Source organism: Triturus cristatus, chromosome 1_2, assembly GCF_964204655.1.
Source record: "Triturus cristatus chromosome 1_2, aTriCri1.1, whole genome shotgun sequence".
NCBI lineage: Eukaryota > Metazoa > Chordata > Amphibia > Caudata > Salamandridae > Triturus > Triturus cristatus.
This window is the reverse complement of record NC_140580.1, coordinates 1,132,113,035-1,132,136,002: the sequence shown is the minus strand read 5'-3', so window position 1 is coordinate 1,132,136,002 and position 22,968 is coordinate 1,132,113,035. Positions and strand designations below refer to the sequence as shown.

The 22,968-nt window shown below is 43.3% G+C and overlaps 1 protein-coding gene across 2 annotated transcripts in view; it reads right to left on the bottom strand.

Annotated features, from left to right (window-relative positions):
* Positions 1-22,968, bottom strand: part of RALGPS1 (Ral GEF with PH domain and SH3 binding motif 1) — a 1,694,135-nt gene that overhangs the window by 916,446 nt on the left and 754,721 nt on the right. For both annotated transcript variants that reach the window (XM_085613823.1, XM_085613822.1), the window contains exon 9: positions 11,379-11,505. In XM_085613823.1, the coding sequence (XP_085469949.1) occupies positions 11,379-11,505 (127 nt within the window). The remainder of the gene's footprint in view (positions 1-11,378; positions 11,506-22,968) is intronic.

The following is a 22,968-nucleotide window of genomic DNA, read 5'->3' as shown; positions in this document are numbered from 1 at the left end:
CTAGTGTATCGTATCCAGTTGTGGGAGCCTCACCTCTAGTAGTACAGTTTTAGCGGCCTCCTCCTCTGGTGTATCGTATCCAGTTGTGGGAGCCTCACCTCTAGTAGTACAGTTTTAGAGGCCTCCTCTGGTGTATCGTATCCAGTTGTGGGAGCCTCACCTCTAGTAGTACAGTTTTAGAGGCCTCCTCTGGTGTATCGTATCCAGTTGTGGGAGCCTCACCTCTAGAAGTGCAGTTTTAGAGGTCGCCTCTGGTGTATCGTATCCAGTTGTGGGAGCCTCACCTCTAGAAGTGCAGTTTTAGAGGCCTCCTCTGGTGTATCGTATCCAGTTGTGGGAGCCTCACCTCTAGTAGTACAGTTTTAAAGACCTCCTCTGGTGTATCGTATCCAGTTGTGGGAGCCTCACCTCTTGTACTATAGTTTTAGATGCCTCCTCCTCTGGTGTATCGTATCCAGTTGTGGGAGCCTCACCTCTAGTAGTACAGTTTTAGCAGCCTCCTCTAGTGTATCGTATCCCGTTGTGGGAGCCTCACCTCTAGTAGTGCAGTTTTAGATGCCTCCTCCTCTGGTGTATCTTATCCAGTTGTGGGAGCCTCACCTCTTGTAGTACAGTTTTAGCAGCCTCCACTAGTGTATCGTATCCAGTTGTGGGAGCCTCACCTCTAGTAGTACAGTTTTAGCGGCCTCCTCCTCTGGTGTATCGTATCCAGTTGTGGGAGCCTCACCTCTAGTAGTACAGTTTTAGAGGCCTCCTCTGGTGTATCGTATCCAGTTGTGGGAGCCTCACCTCTAGTAGTACAGTTTTAGAGGCCTCCTCTGGTGTATCGTATCCAGTTGTGGGAGCCTCACCTCTAGAAGTGCAGTTTTAGAGGTCGCCTCTGGTGTATCGTATCCAGTTGTGGGAGCCTCACCTCTAGAAGTGCAGTTTTAGAGGCCTCCTCTGGTGTATCGTATCCAGTTGTGGGAGCCTCACCTCTAGTAGTACAGTTTTAGAGACCTCCTCTGGTGTATCGTATCCAGTTGTGGGAGCCTCACCTCTAGAAGTGCCGTTTTAGAGGTTGCCTCTGGTGTATCGTATCCAGTTGTGGGAGCCTCACCTCTGGTATTGTGTCTAGGTCTAGATCCCAGACATTAGAGACACATCCGGCTAGACCTACTGAATTGAGGCCTGTTCTGCTTCATGAATCGTATTAACTTCCAAGAGAACACAGAGAACAGACTCTGGTCTATGAGAGAATCATCAAGACCCGGATGTGAAAGAAGCCGGAACGCACAGCTCTCCAAGGACATACAAGGGATAATGCAGCGCTATACAAATCTCTGTTACGGTAACCTGTGATGAGAAATGTGAAGTTTTAGACATGTATGTGGGTATGATAAAGGCACTAAATACCTCTAGTGTATAAATAGAGTAGAGCGCATGAAATAACAAAGATCCCGTAGAATGGGTCATGGTGAAGGGTCATCTATTTCCTCATGGATCCTCCCCAGCTCCCAGGGATTTCTGTCCAGAAGAAGATAACTGTTTGCTATGAATCCCAATAAAAGACAGAGGAAAGAGGGAGGAAACACCCCCCGAGGCAGGCAGTGTGTGCTGTGGGGCAGGGATTCCCTTCCATGAACAGAAACAGGAGAGATCCTAGACTTGCAATAGGTACATGTGTTAGTTGTGCAAACATCACAGCGTCCAGGTCTGACCAGGGTCAGTCTACCTGGAGAGCCTTGGCGCGGAACCCTCAGTCATTCTGCTCAATGACTGAGCGCTGCTGGAATGTGCACTCTCCAGCACATCCTTCCTTTCCAGCCTTCAGTGTCTGTTTCCTTTGAAGAAGGTCGCGTGCCCAAGACATGGCTTTCCTTGATCCACCGAGGCTGGTCAGCTTTGGGTTCACACAGTCTGAACTTAGCACTATTTGTTCTACTTCAGTAAAGAAGGTTTTTGTTTTTGCTTCATCTGCCAGCCTTCTCTTATGTTTGAAAATTTATTTTCTCCACTTCTGATTATGCAAACACAACAAACATGGGATGAGCAGTTTGGTGCACATACAGTTGACTTCCCTTCCTAAGCAAGTGAGAGGGCGCGGTCTTCTCGGAACCAGAGCACACTGCCTCTCATATGGCACCAAGGAGGGAGAACTGCTGCAAACAGCCGAATGTTCATGCACTACACGCTTCGTGGCACTATGATAAGACCATTTATGCAAATATTAATCTTCAGTTCTTGGCGTAGCGCCAACATATTGGCTCTTAGCGCCTTCGGACGGAGAAGGAGGATGGAGACTGCTAAAAGGCCATTGGGGTGGAGAGGTTCAGTGCACGACAAGAGGGGCAATACATTCATTTAAAAATAACCTCTTATTCTGTGTAAGTGCAAAACACAGTGACATTGGCAGGTATCAACAGATGTGTACAACATCTGTAGTGGGCAGAAATCACAAGACTGCTCGTTGTAATCTGAGTAGCTGGGATACAGCCTCAAGTGAAGAAATGACTGTTGCGACAGCCCCGCTCCCCATCCTTCCTAGTCTGATGCAATGAGTAATCGAAGAGGGTTGTAAACATACTGACCAGCAGCTAGAAATAATTTATCTTGTCTTGGCCACTGTGTGAACCCGGACAGGTCACCGTGCTACTACTCTTCAGAAACCCTAAACCTGTCAGGAACATGGAAGCTTCCTGCCGCCCATGTCCTACATGTCCTAAAGGCTCTGCATGTTAGATTTTAAATCATCAAAGAGACAGATCACATGCTGAAGAATGCCTACAAAAAAAAAAAAATGAAAGGGAAAGAAAAACCAAAATTACCAAGTAAGAAAGAAGAGAAAAACAACTAGACTCTTATGGTCGACCCCTTAACTCAGAAAACACAAACATTGAGGGGAAGACTTTAAAATGTTATCTATTTGTTTTGGTTCAGGGAAATGTCTGGCTACATATTTAGGGGCCAGGCACAGACCTCCTGGTGCCATGCCGGTTTCTTATGACTCCCATATGGCCTGTTACAAAGGCCTCCGAAGCTGAATGCAATGTTATGTGACCGGGTCGGGATTGTCCGCTTAAAATGCAATTGTCTTATGATTGTGAAAGGGCTGTGAGGCGGCCATATCCACCAAGCCCATCCGGGAAGAGTGCACGCGCCTCCTAGAACAGAACTTTGACAAGGGGCTTCTTGTTAAGCCGGAAAGGAAGAATCGCCAAAGTAGCATCAGTGGTTAGACTGACATAAATACAATAAGCACTTTCAATGTGAAGTGCTTAATGTAACCAAGCCAGTGTGTGGTTTAACACGTTAACACTGCAACCCTCCGCCCGAGCTCTCTCAAGCTTTCCTAACCCAAAGAGCCGAAAAACAGACTTTTACTTTCAGACCAAAGAGAAAGAGAGGAATATACTTATGTTTTGTTGAAAGACCTTGGGCCCAGTGACAAAGACTTGAGCCCCATTAATAGACAGAATTGTAAAGATGGACCACAGGCGACGGGCTCACGGGCCTGCAGAAGGACGGGGTTTTGGAATCCACAAAAGTTTCCAGTTTAAGTCTCAAACCTGAGCAATCACAGCTTTGCAGATGGAATCCTCTCGTGCGACCTCACCAACCACACCACACTCTACCACCCCAACCACCCCCTCGGACTACGGTACGTTTACCACTGAACTCTTCCCTACCTTTAAACAGTTAACTCACAGTAATGATAAGACCGACCTTTCCCCTCACAACCCTACCAGCATAGACGGTCCACCCCTTTCACAATAACGCACGACCTCACCAACCATACCACACTTTACCAACCCAACCACCCCACCTGATTGTGTCATGGCAACCCAAGCTCAAAGTAAATCCAGAGAAGACACCACACTCTTAAATATATGAACGGGTACATTGTTGGAACCTTGAAATCTTGACTGTTTTATACTAGCGGAATTGTGATGGAATGATTGTGTGTATGCATGTTTTGAGTGTTTAGCGGGACATATTGCTATTTGATCATATCAATACTGTGTACTGTTTTTTGATATTTGTTTCACTTTACCAATATGTCTATATGCAAACAATTTTTTTTTAAAAGTATCCGACAATATGAATTCCGTATTGCATACATATATATATAAAAAAAACACAATAAACAAGAAACTTATATTTTTCTACTTTGTTGTATTGTTCAATATTGTGTCCTAACCAGATTGCGTCTTCAGCTCGAGTTCAGTGTTTTTTGATCTAGGGACCTATGTGTTAGGCCCGTTCATATATTTAAGAGGGTGGGTGTCTTCTCTGGATTCACTTTGATCTGTATACCCCGCCTTCCCCCCCTTGCTTAATTGGATTTGGCAACCCAAGCTCACCTTACCAATCCTTGCTCGACCACCACTTCGAGAAGGACCATAGCGCGTCAAATCGACAAAAATATATCCACCACCACCTCCCCGTATACATGCCCTAATTATAAGTCCAAAGGAAACAACACACTCACACTTCCCACCTCCACCTCCAATAACAACAAAGAAACTCACACAGAACAGACATCTCGGCACCCCCTACCCCAAACCCCATTATCCGACCACTATGCTGAAATTGAAGCCAGACTTGGAGAAATCACACAAGCTCTCCAGCAACTCAAAACTGACCTACTGAATCTAACGAACATCACATTGTATATCTCACACAACAGAGGAACCTCAAAGCTACAGGAGAATAATAGACGACTACACATTAACAACAACATACACCGCTCCCACCTCCCAAGTATCACTCTCAACAGGTCCATCCCTTTACACCCACCCCACAAAACTAGGTTCCACACCCTACCGCAACCCCTCATCTAGACCATCCAGGAACAAGATTCCCTTCTCTGAAAAGGACATCGAAGCCCTTCTTCTCACATACGAGACAATACAGCAGGACTGCCCACATAATCTGAACCCCATCTCAACAATTTAATCGAACCCATACAGAGAACAAAGCCCAAACTCGAGAGAGATAAATAAGGCCAACCTCAAAACAGTACCCCTGACAACCTCACTTGAAGTGCATGCTCCTAAACTGCAGGTCAGCCGTACAATACGCAGCCGACATAGCAGACCTCAGTATTACGAATGATCTTGACCTAATCTTCCTAACCGAAACATGGCTAAAGACAGATTCTACACCCATACTTGACATTCTAATCCCTCCAGGTTATGACATCATAAGGGCAGACAGACCAAAAAGATCAGGGAGTGGCATAGCTTGTATACATCACACTAACCCCATGGTAAACCAATCTCAAACCACCGACCGCCGCTCCTGCAAATACCTAAGCATGACATGAGAGAGGTCCTCGACCTCACTAACCACTACAACAACTCGATGACAAGCATTCTTGACGCAGTTGCGCCCTTTCAACTAAAAATAACCTCCTCTAAAGACTTCAAACCATGGCTCAATGGGTGCCTAAATGACCAAAGACGCAACCTGAGACTAGCTGAATGGACATGGAGATCCTTACCATCACTAGAGCACCTTACGCGCTTGACATCTCAAAGAAGCACTTACAACAAGCACATCAGACTCTCTAAAGCAAATTTCTTCAAAGCACAACTAAACAAGGCCAAAAATCGACCAAGGAAACTCTTCAAAATTATCAAGCAACAATCCGCTCAACAAACCAACGCTTCCATGTTAGGACCAAACTCCCAACCAAAGTGCAACATATTTGCCTCCCACTTCCTTGAAAAGTCTAAAAACATAGAGAATGAACTCCGAACAGCAAATGATCACCTCAAAAAAATACCTCACTCTACCCCCCACTCACCCCGTCTATACAAACCACTAACCAAAACAAACTCTCCTTCAAAAACAAAGCGTCCTTGAACACCTTCAAATCTCTTAATGAAAATGACGTTCTCAAGATTTTAACAGCACTTAAACCATCTAACCACTACTGCAACCCCCTTCCAGCCAATATCTTCAATGAGATCAAAACCGCTCTAATCCCACTCTGGACAAAGATAGTGAATGCCTCCCTACTGCAAGAAACCCTTCTGAGATGCCTAAAAACAGGTCAGGTAGCCCCCATTCTAAAATAAACCCACAGCTGACCACACAATCCCAGATAACTACCGTCCAATCTCCACTATCCCTACCCTAGCAAAACTACTAGAGAAATGCATCCATTCCCAACTATGTAGCCACATAGCTCAATTCCACCTCATTGGCCAGTTCCAATCGGGCTTCCGACAGGACCACAGCATGGAAGCTGCCATGACACACATCGTGGACGATGCGCTCAGAATACTAGACCAAAATGAATCCAGCCTCCTAATCCTCCTAGACCTATCCTCAACCTTTAATCCGGTCAAACACGATAGTCTCCTAGACTCAGTTGAACACAGAATGGGGATATCTGGGAATGTCCTAAAATGGTTCACCTCCTTCTTAGACAGCCGTACACAAAGAATCAAGCTCAATCAATCAATGTCAATCTCCACGGCTGTCACTTTTGTAGTACCTCAAGGCTCCTCCCTCTCACCTACCCTCTTCAATTTATTCATGGTGCCCTTACCCGAAATTCTTAAACTCTTCAATGTTCAATACCACATTTATGCTGATGACACCCAACTATACCTAAAAGTATCATCACCTGAGGATATACGCTCACTTAATACACCTCTGCAAAAAACACACAACTGGCTAACCAGAAACCACCTCAAACTCAACACGCTCAAAACCGAATTCCTCCTAATTACCTCTCCGCGAGGACACGTTAACATAGAAGACTGGATGAAACATTTAGTTGCCTTCGACTGCAAACCACACATCATAGACTCCACAAAATCTCTAGGAATAACAATCGACAAAAATCTCAACATGCAGGAGCAACTCAGTGCAGCCACCAGAGGAGCAAGCTTCGACATGAACATCATTAGAAAACTAAAACCCTTCCTTCCCATCGATGACCTCAAATCAGCAGTGCAATCCCTAGTGATACCCAGACTAGACTATGGGAATACAACCTTATGTGGTCTTCTGAGATCTACTAAAAGCCTCACTCAACTCAACGCGGCCACAAGACTGGTCACCGGCTCCAAAAGGAACAACCACTTCAACCCCTGATCTAAAGACACTGAACGGGCTCCCTTTCGAGGCAAGATTACAGCTAAAACTCGCCTGTATGACACACAAAGCCTTGCACTTCGGCACACCAAAGTATCTAGCAGATAAACTGGAACTATCAGGTGGTGGCAGAGCATCGAGAAGCTCCAGCACTTGGCTACTGAAACTGCAAAAATTCCGGAAAAAAAAACATACAACCAAACTTTCACCGGCCTAGCACCCAGAATCTGGAATGCCCTGCCCCCGGAAATTAGAATGAACCCTTCGAGCACCTCCTTCAAAAATGAAGTCAAACTGCTTTTAATGAACAAATTACTACCCAACCACCTCAGTTAACTTGCTCGCCAAACAGAATCTACACTCGATCATCAGGACCATTGACTTTCACACTTCTGAATCCCCTTGAACCGCTAAGATTGTTTGACAACAAATCTGCCCTCCCTACTCTTTACTCACTCTTTGTAGCTATTTGTATTATACTTCTACGTGTTGTAACTTTTGTAAAGCGCCCTGAGACCCTTCCAGGGTCTAGTCCGCGCCATAGAAAACTTTTCAAATAAATAAATAATCCGTACTGATTTCAAGCTGAAATATACACACCTAAAATGTTGCATGAGTAAATAAATAAATAAATAAATAAATAAAATCAAAACTCCAAGTCCAAAGTTATCTTTTGTCCTTTTTCCTTCTATACTCGGAAAACCTTTTCGCTATGGAGAAATGGCTTCCTCTTGCCCCCACTAATCTTAAGGTGATACATTTCACTCTCTGCCTGGGAAAGGGAAATGCATTTACTCCTGGGCATGTCAGGAGTAAATCTCAACCCATTGCCAATGTGTCAAGAGCTCAGAAATGGTTTATGAAGACCCACAAATGTATAGGTTTGTGGGTGTTCACAAACTTGTGGGCATTCCTGCTCGGTAACACCCACTGTAACTCCACTGGTGGGGAGGTTTACTCACCAGAAACCTTCCAGTGAGTACATCAAAGACGGCTGCTGTGTCCTGCAGTGAGAATGTTCCGGCTCTGCAGTACCGGAAGCTCGTCGCTCGACAGCCACTTTTTTCAGTGCCAGTGCTTTCTGTCTCTTTGCCGGAAGTACTGGTCTGGACATCCAGTAGCGGTGACATGAGATGAAATAGCCAATCAGCAGCTCCTGTGTTTCTACGCTGTCACTTACCGGACACCATAGAAACACAATTGCCTTTAACCTGATGCCGCCCATACCTGTTGGGGGAGCCAGCCAGTGGCAGATGGCTAGGAAAAGTCCAAAACTCCCTGACTGCACCCGACTTTGTAAGAGGTCTGGGCCGCATTACAATCACGCTGGAGTAATTGGAGTACATTTGGTAAATCCGTGTGACTCTTTGATGCAGAATTACCGATAACTATGTGATTACTCCTCCTAACATAATGAAGAGTAATGGGGGGGCCTGCACAAGATCACATTTATTGAGTGTGAATAGCCGCTCGTGCTCGCTATTCGTGTTCTGCTGCATTTAGTATTGTTTCTTAGCACAAAACGCAGCCGGCGTCCAGCTTGGATGTGAGGGATCATTTTTGTGCTAAATAAATAGCGCTAAATGTCAGGAGTAAGTTGGGGGAAAAATGAACCCCAAAAGCACATTTAGGGAGTATGAGTGGCTGCTCGAGCTCACTATCTGTGTTCTGTTGCTTTTGGCACTATTTCTTAGTGCAAAATGCATCCGTGCATCCATTTTGGAAGTGAGGGGGCATTTTTGTGCTAAGAAATAGCACTAAACTCAGAATTACGCTTCTCGAGAAATTCCACATAATCTCGCAGAATTTCTGGGTAAATTCATGTGATTAAGCTACACAGAATTGCACGAGTTACGCCCACCCTTACTTTGTATATGCAGGGAAACACTGCACGCACCCCTAGAGAAGGGTGGTCAGCTTTTGAGTATGCATCAGGAGATAAACTAGACACTTTCTTCCATTTACAATGAAAAAATGCATCTATTTTAACAAATATAGGTTTTGGAATCTGCGCTGTTCTTCCAGACACACGCATCATCATTACAGGTATCTTAAAAAGGAGATGCAAAGTCTTGACATAACTATGTTATCACATAGATCAGCACACAGTGTGATAAGCGTGTTCCCCATCAGGATACTCGTTCTTTGTGATTCAATATCAGGGACATAATTAATAAGACATTAAATAGGAAAGATCTCTTAGTATGAAAAAACAGAGGGGGACACAGGACAAGAAGGGGTACATCTTGCTCCATCTTTTGAAATGACACCATTATGAGAAGTTATACAATTCAATAAAACAGGGCCAAACATTTTAACAAACATAATAATGAGCAAACGGTAAGTAAAATGTAAGAAGAATCAAATCACATCAAAAAAGAATAGTCAACTCTTCAGGAAAGAATTGAAGAGAGTATAGGAGAGAGATATTGGATAACAAATCTCAGCTCAGTGTTTTATCACAAGCTCCACTGAAGCATGAAATAAGACAAGGTCAAATCTTGGACTCAGCTTTTCTCTTTGACGGATCAAGTTTAACAATGTGGACACGATTCACAAGGAGTCTCCGCACTTGTGGTGGGGTGCCCGAACTCATGGACGGGGGCCTGCACTCGTGATGGGGTGCCGACACTCGTGGGAGAGCCCAAAATCGTGGTGGGGTGCCCGAACTCATGGACGGGGACCTGCACTCGTGATGGGGTGCCGACACTCGTGGGAGAGCCCGAAATCGTGGTGGGGTGCCCGAACTCATGGACGGGGGCCTGCACTCGTGATGGGGTGCCTACACTCGTGGGGAGGGCCCAAACTCGTGGTGGGGTGCCCGAACTCATGGACGGGAGCCTGCACTCGTGATGGGGAGCCTACACTCGTGAGGGGGGCCCAAAATCGTGGTAGGGGCCCGGACTCGAGATGGGGGCCCAAACTCGTGGCGGGGTCCAACTCGTGGGGGAGGCCCAACTTGAGGCGGGGCCCCAAACTTGAGGCAGGGCCTCTGCAATGAGAAACTGTAATGCGGAGGTCCCGCCGCAAGTGTGAGGCACCTGCCGCGAGTGCGGAGGCCCTTTGTAAGTTGGGCCCCGTTTGTCAGTGTTCATTTTGGAGGATGCTGAATCTAAAATATTTCTTGTCCTTAATATCCAAGTTCTTGTGTCGGTGCTGAGGTCTCAGTTTTCGTTTTCTCTCCTTTTCAGTGTATTCTAAAACTTTACCAAATTTGGCACTCATCCTTCCACCTCTTCTCTGCCAACCTATATTTCTTGCTTCACTCAGACACTGTTCCTTGATGTGCTTCTGAGGAGGAATGCTTTGCACTGCTGCAGCCAACTTTGAAATATCTAAAGTCACACATGAAACTGACCACAAATCATGGGACCGTGGGAGGGTTAGTAAGGCATGACAGCAGGGGAGAGAGGAGCCCAAGACATGGAGGGAAAGCAGAAGTCAAATGATGGCAAACAATTGAAATATCTTTCTGCAATAATGATGTTTTATCCTCGTTATTTAAACATAGCATTTTCTGTAACAATGAGCTATTGCTGGTTGGCTCTCAGCCCACAATGACGCAAGCACAACATCTACCAAAGTCCTGGGGCACAGATCTATTGCCATCCTAAAAAACATAAACATTGCTACTTTGATCCCATCCTCTCTCTTCCCATGGGAAGCATCTCCCAATAAAGTGATGCAATGTCAGCATTGCTAACTGAAACAGCTAAGGAATATTTGGCCTTTCTAGCCAAGCCTGACCCCAAAACAGATCAGAAGGTCCCTTCAGCAGACCCTTGGCAGGAATACCCATGTGCCACCTGTACGCAGAAGACCTGAGAGGAAGAAATGATGATGGCAGATGGCATGGGTGAGGGTATCCTCTGCCCAAAAGAATTCATTGGCTGTCCCTAACCGCTAAGGATGCTGCATTGCGAGGCCTACTACGTGATAGACCACAGACCTGAGAAGAACCCATTATCAGTTATAAAGACAACAAAAGCCGGTATATCTGAGATCTGCGTAAGCTGCTAAGTGCAGTAAACACTCCTGCAGGTACAGTCACAGCCCTGAACAAGACGCCCCCCAGCCCTCGCCGGGACAGATCCGGTGCTTGTTAAATGCGGCGCCGACATTTGTTCCCTCTCAAACACCAACAAAGAGTACCACAAGTTCAACATTTGGCTAGCTCCAGATGATGGTGGTAGACCGTTTGCAGCAAGCAATCAAAGGCCGTGAGAGGCTTTCTTTACAGGCAGCAATACATTTCAGGCGGACATGGCGGCCATTTTGGCACCTACCCAAGTAGGGAATAGTCGGCACCATCTTCAAGCTGCGGATGTACTCCCGCGTCCTCTTGTAGTTATCCTCTTTGGACATCAGGTAATCCAGCTTCTCGAAGGTGGTCTTGTCTTTACGGTTCAAGAGCTAAAAGAGAAAAATTGTTTTTAAAATATTATAACATAGAAACAATGTGCATTAAAACAATCTTGGATTTTCACACTGTGTCTTTTGTCTTACTCCTTTTTTTTAAAATATACTTCAGATTTGTAATTTTGTGCGATTCACTTCATACACAAAAGATTAAAAACAGATATGTCATTGGCTGAGGAGGTAGGCTTAACCTCTCAAATTTAAAGTATTGTCCGCATAAACTAATGCAATAATGTTATGAAAGTAATTGAGTCTATAATTACACTACCATGCTACTTACTTGTAACTCTGGCTGTCTTCGACACTTAACCTCGACATGAACAGGTAAACACATTAAGTATTGTATTTGGTAACTGGTAGCCAATAGAAGGTTCAGTGGGTAAAATAGTTCCTCAGTTGTGAACCTGACACACAGCTCTATATGTAACCAGACAACTACAGATTTGTCTCCTGTCATTGCAGGGCTAGCTTAATGTTTCATCCTTTGCAGGAGGGAGGATGGAGGATAGATGAGGAAGAGGAGGGCCAGCAGTCTAATTTACATGTGGGCAGAAGAACAAAATGTATCTCAGTTTCACACTTAAAACCCAAGTGTAACAAACACATATTTATTGAAACCCATTCCCTTCGATCAAATGATATACTTCTGGCCCTTTGTAAGACTCCTTGTTAAATATTTGCCAAAATGCGTATTGTTCAAGCCTTTTTACATCTCTCAGCACCTAGAAGCCTTAGTGCCGAGCGTGCTATAAGAATATATTGCATTACATTGCATCACACAGCGACAAAAGGCTTTAAATTTCCCCAGGCACCAACATCTCACAAAGGCCCTCTGGGATCAGTCTTTGCCACCAGTCTGTGTGATACCCACATGGACCTTCAGCGACACCCGGGGATTAGGCTATTACCTCCTCATCGGTCACCAGCTCTTTTTTTCCTCACCCTGCTGTGTCAAAGACCTTGCGGACATTACAGGAGGTGTGACGCAATACCACCGATCTCCCAGTTGTCGCCGTTAAAGTTTCTGGAAGATAAAGGCTGGCGGAGTGCATACATGGACCATGAGTTTGACCAGTGGTGACAATATCACTGGTAATTATTCCCCTAAATGAACAGGTGATCTAGAAGTACTTTGGTAATGGCTGTTGGTGATGCTATTACCGGCAAAGTCATTACCGCCATATGTACTGTGGAGTTTCTATCAAGCCTGTAAGCGGAGACTTAGGCTTAACTATCCATCGATGCATAGACCATACCCAACTGCGCCTCAAGGTAGAAACAGGCTAAAAGCTGCACAAACGCAGGACTAAATGTCGCTAAAACTAAGCTTCATCAGAAGCAAATGTCATTTCTACTGCACCCCTCATCTCCTCAACCCTAACACAGAGCTGGATGTCAGCTCGTACAGTAGTCGAGGTGAGTTCAATGATACTCTCCAGCACACAATCGATGGATGACCGTTTTCAAAGCAAGCTAACCATGGACCCCTGCTTACAGAACGCGGCCAAAGGAGCCAATGGCTGTGGATCTCCCATGGAACATAAGAAGGTCCTCCCAGAAGAAGACTTGCAGTCTATGGTACACGCTCTGGTTCAGTCAAGAGCATTATGGACTCTGCTGGACAGACCCCTGAAAAGACGCTGTCAGTGCCCAGAACAAACCAAGATGAAACAGCCTGCCAGACTTCAGTCAACAGAAAGCCAGAGAGTTAGATGACTTGTGTGTCATCGCAGTAGATCCCTCGTGCTGCGCAGTGAAGAGAAGATGAGTCTGGAAATTGAAGCCCTAGGGTGTGTAGGTGCTTTGTCCCTGCCCACATCTCCTTTTTACTGTTGACTCTGGTAACCAGATTGGATGGAGCAGCAAATTCACCATTGCCTGACAATCCCTTTAGCATATGCCCCAAAAGACACCTGAACGGTGGCAAGTTCAATCCATCATCTTTCAAAAGGAATGAGTATCATCATCTTTAAAAACAACTCATTGTAAGGTACTGACCTCTTGCTTCTTAAAGACTATTCATCAAGTACAGGGGTCAAGGGAGCAGCCTCACCCAACAGACAAGTTCCATCTCCCTGGGGGTGGAGCTTGCCTGGCATGAAAATGGCCGCCTTCTAGGAGAGCTCCTTCGGTCGCAAACACGTGAGACTGAGAACACACCTTAAGTAACATGACTTCACAACACCTACCAACAGGTCAATGGAGTTGAAAGAGAAGCCTACAGAGTTCTGCGCCTCTGCTCAGCTTGCTATGGTTGACTCTGCACCTGTTTATCCTGTGCTGCTCCCTGGTGGCACACGCCTTTCATCAATTTCTTGCCTATGTGTCATATGGAGTAGAGCTCTAAACGTCAATGCACACAGAGGGCAATGTGTAGCTATGCAGATAATTTGACCTCTTAGCAGCCATTCTGTGACTCACAAAGTGAAAACAGAGCAAATATCAGAGCATTGGTGTGCCACAACAAACCTTGTAATGGCACAACCTTTCTATTATATCCGGGTATACTCTAGGGCTTGTTTCATAGTCTACCTAGTTACTCATCATGTGATAAGATATCTACTTCCCGTACAAGCACCCAATGAAGCATCATTTACTGAATATTCAACCCCTGGCATACCTCTGTGGCTGTTTCACACCATAGAAAACTGTGGAAATTAAATTAAAAACAATAAAGTGCACTTAGGCCATCAAACACCAAACACACATGTAGAACTCTTCGTGGGCAGGGTTCAAGGTAACAATGTCAAACAGAGATTGTCATCAGGTTTGCTAATGGATCTCCTTCTGTAAGTAAATCTCTGCTTTCATTTGAAGGCACACATTAAGGCAACATAAATAGACCCTACACTAAGGATATGTTGATAAAAGACATTTCACATTCTTAAAGAGGGGGTCACCAATTTAAAAACGTCAAATGATCGATAATTCCTTATTGCGGAGAGAAACACACACTGGAATAACAAGCGCCACATGGAGTCCTGTGCTCTTCTTTGTCACGAAGGGGATATCACCCTAGCATTGAACGACAAGCCATAGCACATACTCACAGAATCCCAAACAAACCTCCTGTGACAAAGAAAAACTCCTCACTGGGGCATGGACGCACACGTCTGTGCCCCGGCGAGCTACAGGGCAGTTTGAATTACTTCATAGAAAGACACAAACATGGCCTGCAGCCTTGCTGTGACGCCTACAAACACGGAGCAGGGTTGTGAGTAAAATAAAGCATTGGGTCACAAGATTTTAACTTTCTGAAGGAGGCAGATCCTCAAAAATAACATACTTTTACTCCAGACAGACTCTTCTTATAGTAGATATACCTTGTGGTTTTAGCTTGTTCAAAACACACAATACACAAAACCAGCAATCAAGTTGTTGTTTATGTTTTTTCACTGTGTCCCAAACATGCATCATTTCATAATAAAAGAGTATAATGAATACAAATTAAGGGTGAAATAAATAAATATATATATATATATATATATATATACACATATTATCTACTGGCGGTCGCCAGTAGATAGTTATAGTTAGGACCGAGTTTCCATAGGAAATCTCAAAATTCTATTTTGAATAACTTTGGCGCCGATTGACGAATCCTCGCGAAATTTTCAAAACTAATGGGGCGCTCCGCTCCGCTCCTACCCTGAAAGTCTCGGGGTGATTCGTCAAGCGGGGGTCGAGACAAAGGGGGGGTCCCAAAACGCGTTTTCCCCATGGATTTTTCCATAGGGACTTTAGTCGCAGCTACAGCCCGAACGGCTGAACAGAATTACGTGAAATTTGGCAGAGAGGTAGCCATAAGGTCCATGAAGTGCCTTTTGCAGGTTTGGTGTAAATCTGCTCAGTATTTCCAGAGAAAATAGCATTTAAATCAATATATATATCTGTACGCGCGCAGGGTGCGCGCTGGGTGCGTGCACCTTGCCGTGCGCGCGCGCAATTCTGATTGGTTGTTAGATCTTAGTAAACATTCGAATCGGTCGAAACCAGGAAGTGTCGGCCGCCATTTTGTCTCTCGCACTCTGAGGGGGTGAAAAACAAATGTGGAGAACGTGAAAAGGGGGCAGGGTGGATAGTTCCTGACCCCCTAGCCGTGGTCAGGGGGTCCCAGAAGGACCCCCAAGGGCCAAAAAACAATTTTTGTTTTTTTTCGATAGTTCGCGCAGCGTGCGCGCACTCCGCGATTTATCGAAAAAAAAAAAATTCTTTGGGCGCGCCGTGAAAAAGTTTTGTTTAAAAAAATATATTAATAAATACATAACTAAGCATTTAAAAAACCGTACAAATTCACTGAAAAAACCATAGGTTTCACACACGTTATAGTTAGGAATTAGCATTTAAAAAACCTTGCAAATTCACTTAAAAAACCATAGGTTTCACACATGTTATAGTTAGCTGGGCATTTCCCTCGTAAAAAACCAATGAAATTCCCCCGTTATAGTTAGTGCAGGCAACTATAACTCACGCGACCGCAATCCTCTGCTGATGACGTCAGATATTACATCACTGATGACATATGTGTCATTTCATTCTGAAAAAAAAAAAATGTAATATATGTATAGCTAAAGATGAATGGAAGAAGACATGGGTAAATAAGTGTCTAAATACAGTGATGTAATATCTGACGTCATCAGCAGAGGATTGCGGTCGCGTGAGTTATAGTTGCCTGCACTAACTATAACGGGGGAATTTCATTGGTTTTTTACGAGGGAAATGCCCAGCTAACTATAACATGTGTGAAACCTATGGTTTTTTAAGTGAATTTGCAAGGTTTTTTAAATGCTAATTCCTAACTATAACGTGTGTGAAACCTATGGTTTTTTCAGTGAATATATATATATATATATATATATATATATATATATATATATATATATATATAACCTCCAAAGACAGCGCTCCTTCCGATTGCTGGGACCCAAGAGAGCTGGCGCACACGCCGGCGGAGCACACCGGAAATTAAGTATTCCAAATATTCAGATGTCGTGCGCTCTCAGGAACAAAATAGTTCAACACAGATAGCAGAGAAACGGGTGTTTATTCACAACGCGTTTCGACTTTCACAAGCCTTGATCACGTGAATAACGGTGCTACAGTGATGACAAACTAAATAAAGTGAGAGAGCTGTGAATATAAACAAAGGACCAAAAGATCATGGTAACAATAAAGCAGCCCAATGCAGCAGCCATCTTGGAGTGGTTAAATTACCATCTCGAGCATGAATATTTTCACTTCCATGTTGTCCAAATGAGGCATAGCAATCAAATTGACCACAAATCCTGTAAAAATTGATACTAGCTTACATAAGGTATAGTATCATAATACCTGGCAAGTGCCTATGGCGTGTTGTTCAAACCACCCCATGTAACTCCAATTGGAGGGACAGTTGTAATAGTCAAAGGCAGAGATCTTAACCCGTATGTGTGGGATGTCAAATATCAAACAGGTATAACAATGGACAACAATCAACAAAGGGGGGGTAGTATGTGTTCCCCAAGTGGGGCTAACCGTGTTGACCAAGAGATGGACCAAAGTTTTTCACACGCCCATATATCCAGAACTGGTGATGACCTCGGTGAAGTGAAGGGGGAGAGAGGGAAGACTGCCCGTGCAGAGTGAGTGTCAGTGTTGGGGCCCCTGCCTCTCCTCCTAAAAAGAAGTAAACAAAATCAAATGAGAAAACATGGTTAAAAACAGATGCAAATGAGTCTGCATCTTGACAGTTCTAGTACATGTTCTAAAATTGGAAGAAGGGAAGAAAGTGCACACTGGTTACACAGACATGACATAATGCAACTCTATATACATCAAATATATCAAATACAGACAGGCTGGCGACAAAATCTAAATTGTCACTCTCTAAGGTGTACGGCTAATTCTTCGTCCTGATTGAGACCGCCAGGGTCCTTGCTTTGAAAGTCAACAATGTACTTGGATTCCCTCTGTCTCAGCCTCAGTACCCTATCTCCTCCCCTGGGATTACTGAGGACTTGTTCCAAGATGAAGTATCTAAGTAAAGTGGAGTCAGAGAAATGATGGTCCCTGTAGTGACGTGCGACAGGATATTTTTCGTCTCTATGTGTTATGGCTCTACTATGCTCAAGTACCCGTTTTTTGGCTTGGAGGGTAGTGCTTCCTATGTACCACTTGTTGCAAGGACATACAATCACATAGATAGCAAATGTGGTGCTGCATGTTAGAAATTGCTCTATCTCCTTGTCAACTCCATTGTACGTGGTCGTTTTGAGGAATGTGCTCTGTTTACACGCCTTACAATGGCCACAGGGAAAAAATCCCTGAAGCCCATGTGTGTGTTTATCCGGGTACATTGTCACATCACTGCGTACCAACATGTCCCTAATGTTCTTCCCCTTCCTGTACGTGATACTAGGTCGTTTAGGGATACTGGTGCCAATGACATTGTCAGTAGTGAGAACATTCCAATGTTTGGTCAGGATATGTTTGATGTTATCTGAATTGGTGTTATAGGTCATAATGATTTGCGTGACATCGTCATCGTCCTTAGATGTCTGAGTGGGTTCATTTTCCAACGTAAAGGTTCTAGAAATCCCGTTTGCCCTCTCTCTAGCTCTGTTGAGTACCCAATTGGGATAGCCTCTATCCCTGAAACGTTCAAACATCTCCTCAATCACTTGCAAATAGGCTTCTTCTGAATTGCAATTTCTTTTGGCCCTCATGAGCTCACCAAAGGGGATGCTCCATTTAAGGGTCTCTGGGTGACTGCTCAATGCATGTAAGATGCTATTGCCAGCAGTGGCTTTCCTGAAGAGAGTGGTGCGCAGTTGGTTGTTAATGATGTCAATTTTGACATCCAGGTATTCTGCCCCTGTACTGCTAACCTGTCCCGTAAGAACAATATTGCTGGAATTTTGATTGAGGCATTGGATAAAATCTAAGGCTTCATCTTCATCACCCTCCCAGACAATGAAAAGGTCATCAATATAGCGCATCCATCTGATGACATGCGCGAAATGATGGGCAAGCTCCTGTTTGGCCAGTATGGTCTCCTCCCAGTGACCCATAAATAAATTGGCAAAGCTAGGGGCAAAGCAAGATCCCATCGCCGTACCTGTCGTTTGTCTGTAGAGTGTGCCGTCAAATAGAAAAATGTTGTTAGAGAGACAGAACTCTATCATCCCCAACAGCATCCTGCTATGTTCCCTAAGTCTAAGAGGTCTTTCATTGAGGAAATGTTCACAGGCCCTCAGTCCTTGTCTGTGATCAATAATCGTATAGAGGGATTGTACATCAAGTGTGATAAGAAAGAATTTCTCATCCCACTGGATGTCTTGGATCTTAGTCAGAAAATCTTTAGTGTCCCTCACATAACTGGGTAATGCCATGACAAACTCCCTGAGGAAGTGGTCCACGTATTTGGAGACATGTTCCGTTACACTACCTCTCGATGACACGATGGGGCGCCCCGGGGGATCTGTAGGATTCTTATGTAACTTGGGCAAAAGGTATAGTACTGGGAGCACAGGATGATCGTTTTTGAGGTATCTGTACTCCTCCCATTCTAAGATCCCTTTGTCTTTCCATACAAGAAGTTTGTCCCATAAATCGATGATGCTAAGGTTGTATGTTTCCATGGAAACAGAGACATAACTGTTGGAATCATCCAGCTGTCTAAGAGCTTCCGCTACATACTTGTCTCTACTGAGGATGACAACGTTGCCACCCTTATCAGCAGGGCGTACTACCACACTGGAGTCATTGGCAAGATCAAGGAGAGCTTGCCTCTGACCAAAGGATAGGTTGTTGCGTTTGGTATTGTTTTTCTTAGTTCTGTAAGTACATAAAGCTTTAGCAACACAGTCATGGAACGTATCGATGTTGTTGTGTGGAAGGGAAGGGAGAAACGTGGATTTGGGTTTGAAACCCGACAAAGCACTGTCATCCATAGTGACCCCATATTCTGTAAGGGTCTGAGTACTGGTGGTAGGAACACTGTTGTCATCAACATTGATAGAATTGTGGATGTTCGTGTCTGTAGCACTTGTTGTTTCTCGTTCTAATTCAATGAGATTAACGTCACTACAGGGACGATCATTTCTCTGACTCCACTTTACTTAGATACTTCATCTTGGAACAAGTCCTTGGTAATCCCAGGGGAGGAGATAGGGTACTGAGGCTGAGACAGAGGGAATCCAAGTACATTGTTGACTTTCAAAGCAAGGACCCTGGCGGTCTCAATCAGGACGAAGAATTAGCCGTACACCTTAGAGAGTGACAATTTAGATTTTGTCGCCAGCCTGTCTGTATTTGATATATTTGATGTATATAGAGTTGCATTATGTCATGTCTGTGTAACCAGTGTGCACTTTCTACCCTTCTTCCAATTTTAGAACATGTACTAGAACTGTCAAGATGCAGACTCATTTGCATCTGTTTTTAACCATGTTTTCTCATTTGATTTTGTTTACTTCTTTTTAGGAGGAGAGGCAGGGGCCCCAACACTGACACTCACTCTGCACGGGCAGTCTTCCCTCTCTCCCCCTTCACTTCACTGAGGTCATCACCAGTTCTGGATATATGGGCGTGTGAAAAACTTTGGTCCATCTCTTGGTCAACACGGTTAGCCCCACTTGGGGAACACATACTACCCCCCCTTTGTTGATTGTTGTCCATTGTTATACCTGTTTGATATTTGACATCCCGCACATACGGGTTATGGAAAGACAAAGGGATTCCTGAAACGCGTTGTGAGGAATAAACACCTCTTTTTTGCACTACCCCGGATTTTGCCTTCTTTGGTAACTGAGAGCGCATCATTGGTTTGTTGTGGGAGCATTACGAGTCGGCGTGCTCCGCCGGCATTTGCGCCACCTCTCACGGGTCAAGCGGTCCAGAAGTAGCGATTGTGGATTTATATATATATATATATATATATATATATATATATATATATATATATATATAAGAGTCAGGTTTTGCTGAAAACCGCACACCTGCCTATGCGTGCCAGTGCCAGCCGTGGTCGCGAAAAACCACAGTCCATGCGCAAAAGTCCAATCCACCAAGGAATGAGGCGGCACACCAATCCAGGTACAGTGAGAGCTTTATTAAGCTAGAAAACAACACGTTTCAGCCGTGAAGGCCTTTGTCAAGTTATGTGAAAGGGACGGCATTTTCAATGCACAGTAAACAGCGTCATAATTGACATGAAAGAGTTACTTTGTAGTTCCGCTACTATCTCATAGTACATGACACAATATGCGGTAAAATTGTTGATAAATACTCAACATAAAGCATGAAAAATTATTATATATATAGTAATAATAATAACTGTTTGCAAAAATAGAACTTGCAAGAATTTAAATGATAATGCTCACGGCTGAAACGTGTCGTTTTCTAGCTTAATAAAGCTCTCACTGTACCTGGATTGGTGTACCGCCTCATTCCTCGGTGGTTTGGACTTTGGTATATATATGGTAAAAATGAACAACAAGTCATTTCCCCTTTACTTAGTAGCCCGTGGAAGCTAAGGAAACCACTGAATTGTAAAAGCGATTTTGTTGTTTATATTCTGAGATGCTCATGCCCGAAAATGTACATAGGTAGTACCATCCATATGGTCCATGTACGTATTTTACAACACTTAAGGGCGATCAACAGTAATGATAAAAACTATGTGGTAGCACGTCACATCAATGAAGTGCATAAAGGCAATGCCAATGAATTGATATACTTTGCCATCGATCAGGTCTTCAAAAATCAAAGAGGGGGGGGGGGGACAGAGAAAAGAAATTGCACAAATTAGAGTCAAAATACATACTTATGTTTAATACCAAAAATCCACATGGATTAAACGCTGAAGAAGACTTACATGCACATTTGGTACAAATTGGAATTCCATTACAAAACATTTTAATGTTTTTAAAATGTTAATTTTAATTTTCAGAGGAAAGGAAAAAGACTGTGTTTACTATGTCTAAATCTGTGAGATTCCTGTCAAGATAGACTTCTTATTAATTGGGGAAGAATAGGTCTTAAATAATATCTCTAATAAGTAGAACAGGTGAATAAAAATACTGTGGAAAATTTGCACTTTATATTATGTTGCACATGAGAAGTACTGTGAAGCACTTGAACTTTATTTATTGCGACATTTTCACATGATAAAGCATTGGCACTTTACTTAGCAACATTTGCACATTTACGGAATTTTTGCACCTTGTTCAACTACGTAATTTTATAGACACTGCTTTGTAAATATGTTGTAGATAAAGCTCAGACATTTCATGATCATACACATAAGAATATATATAAAGTTAATTCCTTTATTAATTGCCATACATGTCATTGTGTTTACACAATGACATGTATCGGTGGTAAAATATATGTGGGCTCGTCCATGAGGAAACTTAAGATACGATGGATGGAACATTTGAGAGCAATTAAAAATTGTGATCCCAAGTACTCCATGGCAGTACAGTTTAAAGAGAAACATAAATTGACGGAAATAGGGAATATCCAGTTCATGGGTATAGAACAGGTGAATCTAGACAGAAGGGGAGAAAATCTAGAAGCGAAACTTACATCTAGAGAAACTTACTGGATAAATAAACTACAGAAAGGACAACATGGCCTTAAAATGGATCGTGAAATATATACACTTCTGGGCTAATACCTAATATATTAGTACATTTCTTAATATTTAGCTTTATTAGGTACATGATACTTATATGACAACACATAAATCTCTCACTTCTAAATAACTATATTTGAGAAGGTGAGTACGGCACAGCATCCCAATGATATTGATTATAAACAAAACTTTAGTGATGTACCAGCGAGTAGGGCATCATGCCGTATTTAATAGATTGACTCTAATAATCAAATTCAGGATATTACTAGTCTAAATGCTGTATCAGTAAAAGATTGTACTATCTACTTCCATAAGTCACATGAGACAGACTATAACTAGGAAATATTTAAAGATAATCGTGTGTCTATTATAATTTCCTTATTAAGAACCCAAATTAGAGTAATCATTTTTTTTTCTTCATTTTTTTTATTATAACGAGGTAATTATTTGTTAACAGAGATGACACATGGAACAGTAGCTCTTAAATTCACGATTCATTGTGTGAAACAAGATAGCACAATGCAGGAGTCAGTAGAAGTGACAAGGAAGATATATCATGGGTTTGATTCTGACTAGGAGATTTGGAATAGAACTAATAACAAAATGTTTTATTAAATAATTCTTCTAAATGTCTAATAAAACTTTTCGGTTTTGATTAGAATCAATTTTATAGTGAAGCTTCTGTTCTTAGGGTCTATATTAAAAATTATCGTTATAACAATTACCGCTATTTTGACCGAGTAGATGTAGAAGAACTAAAAAACTTACTATTTAACATAAGTAAAGCTGTCTAAATTCTCCTGTGAACTAATTTGAATTGTCAATAATGATAGCTCGGT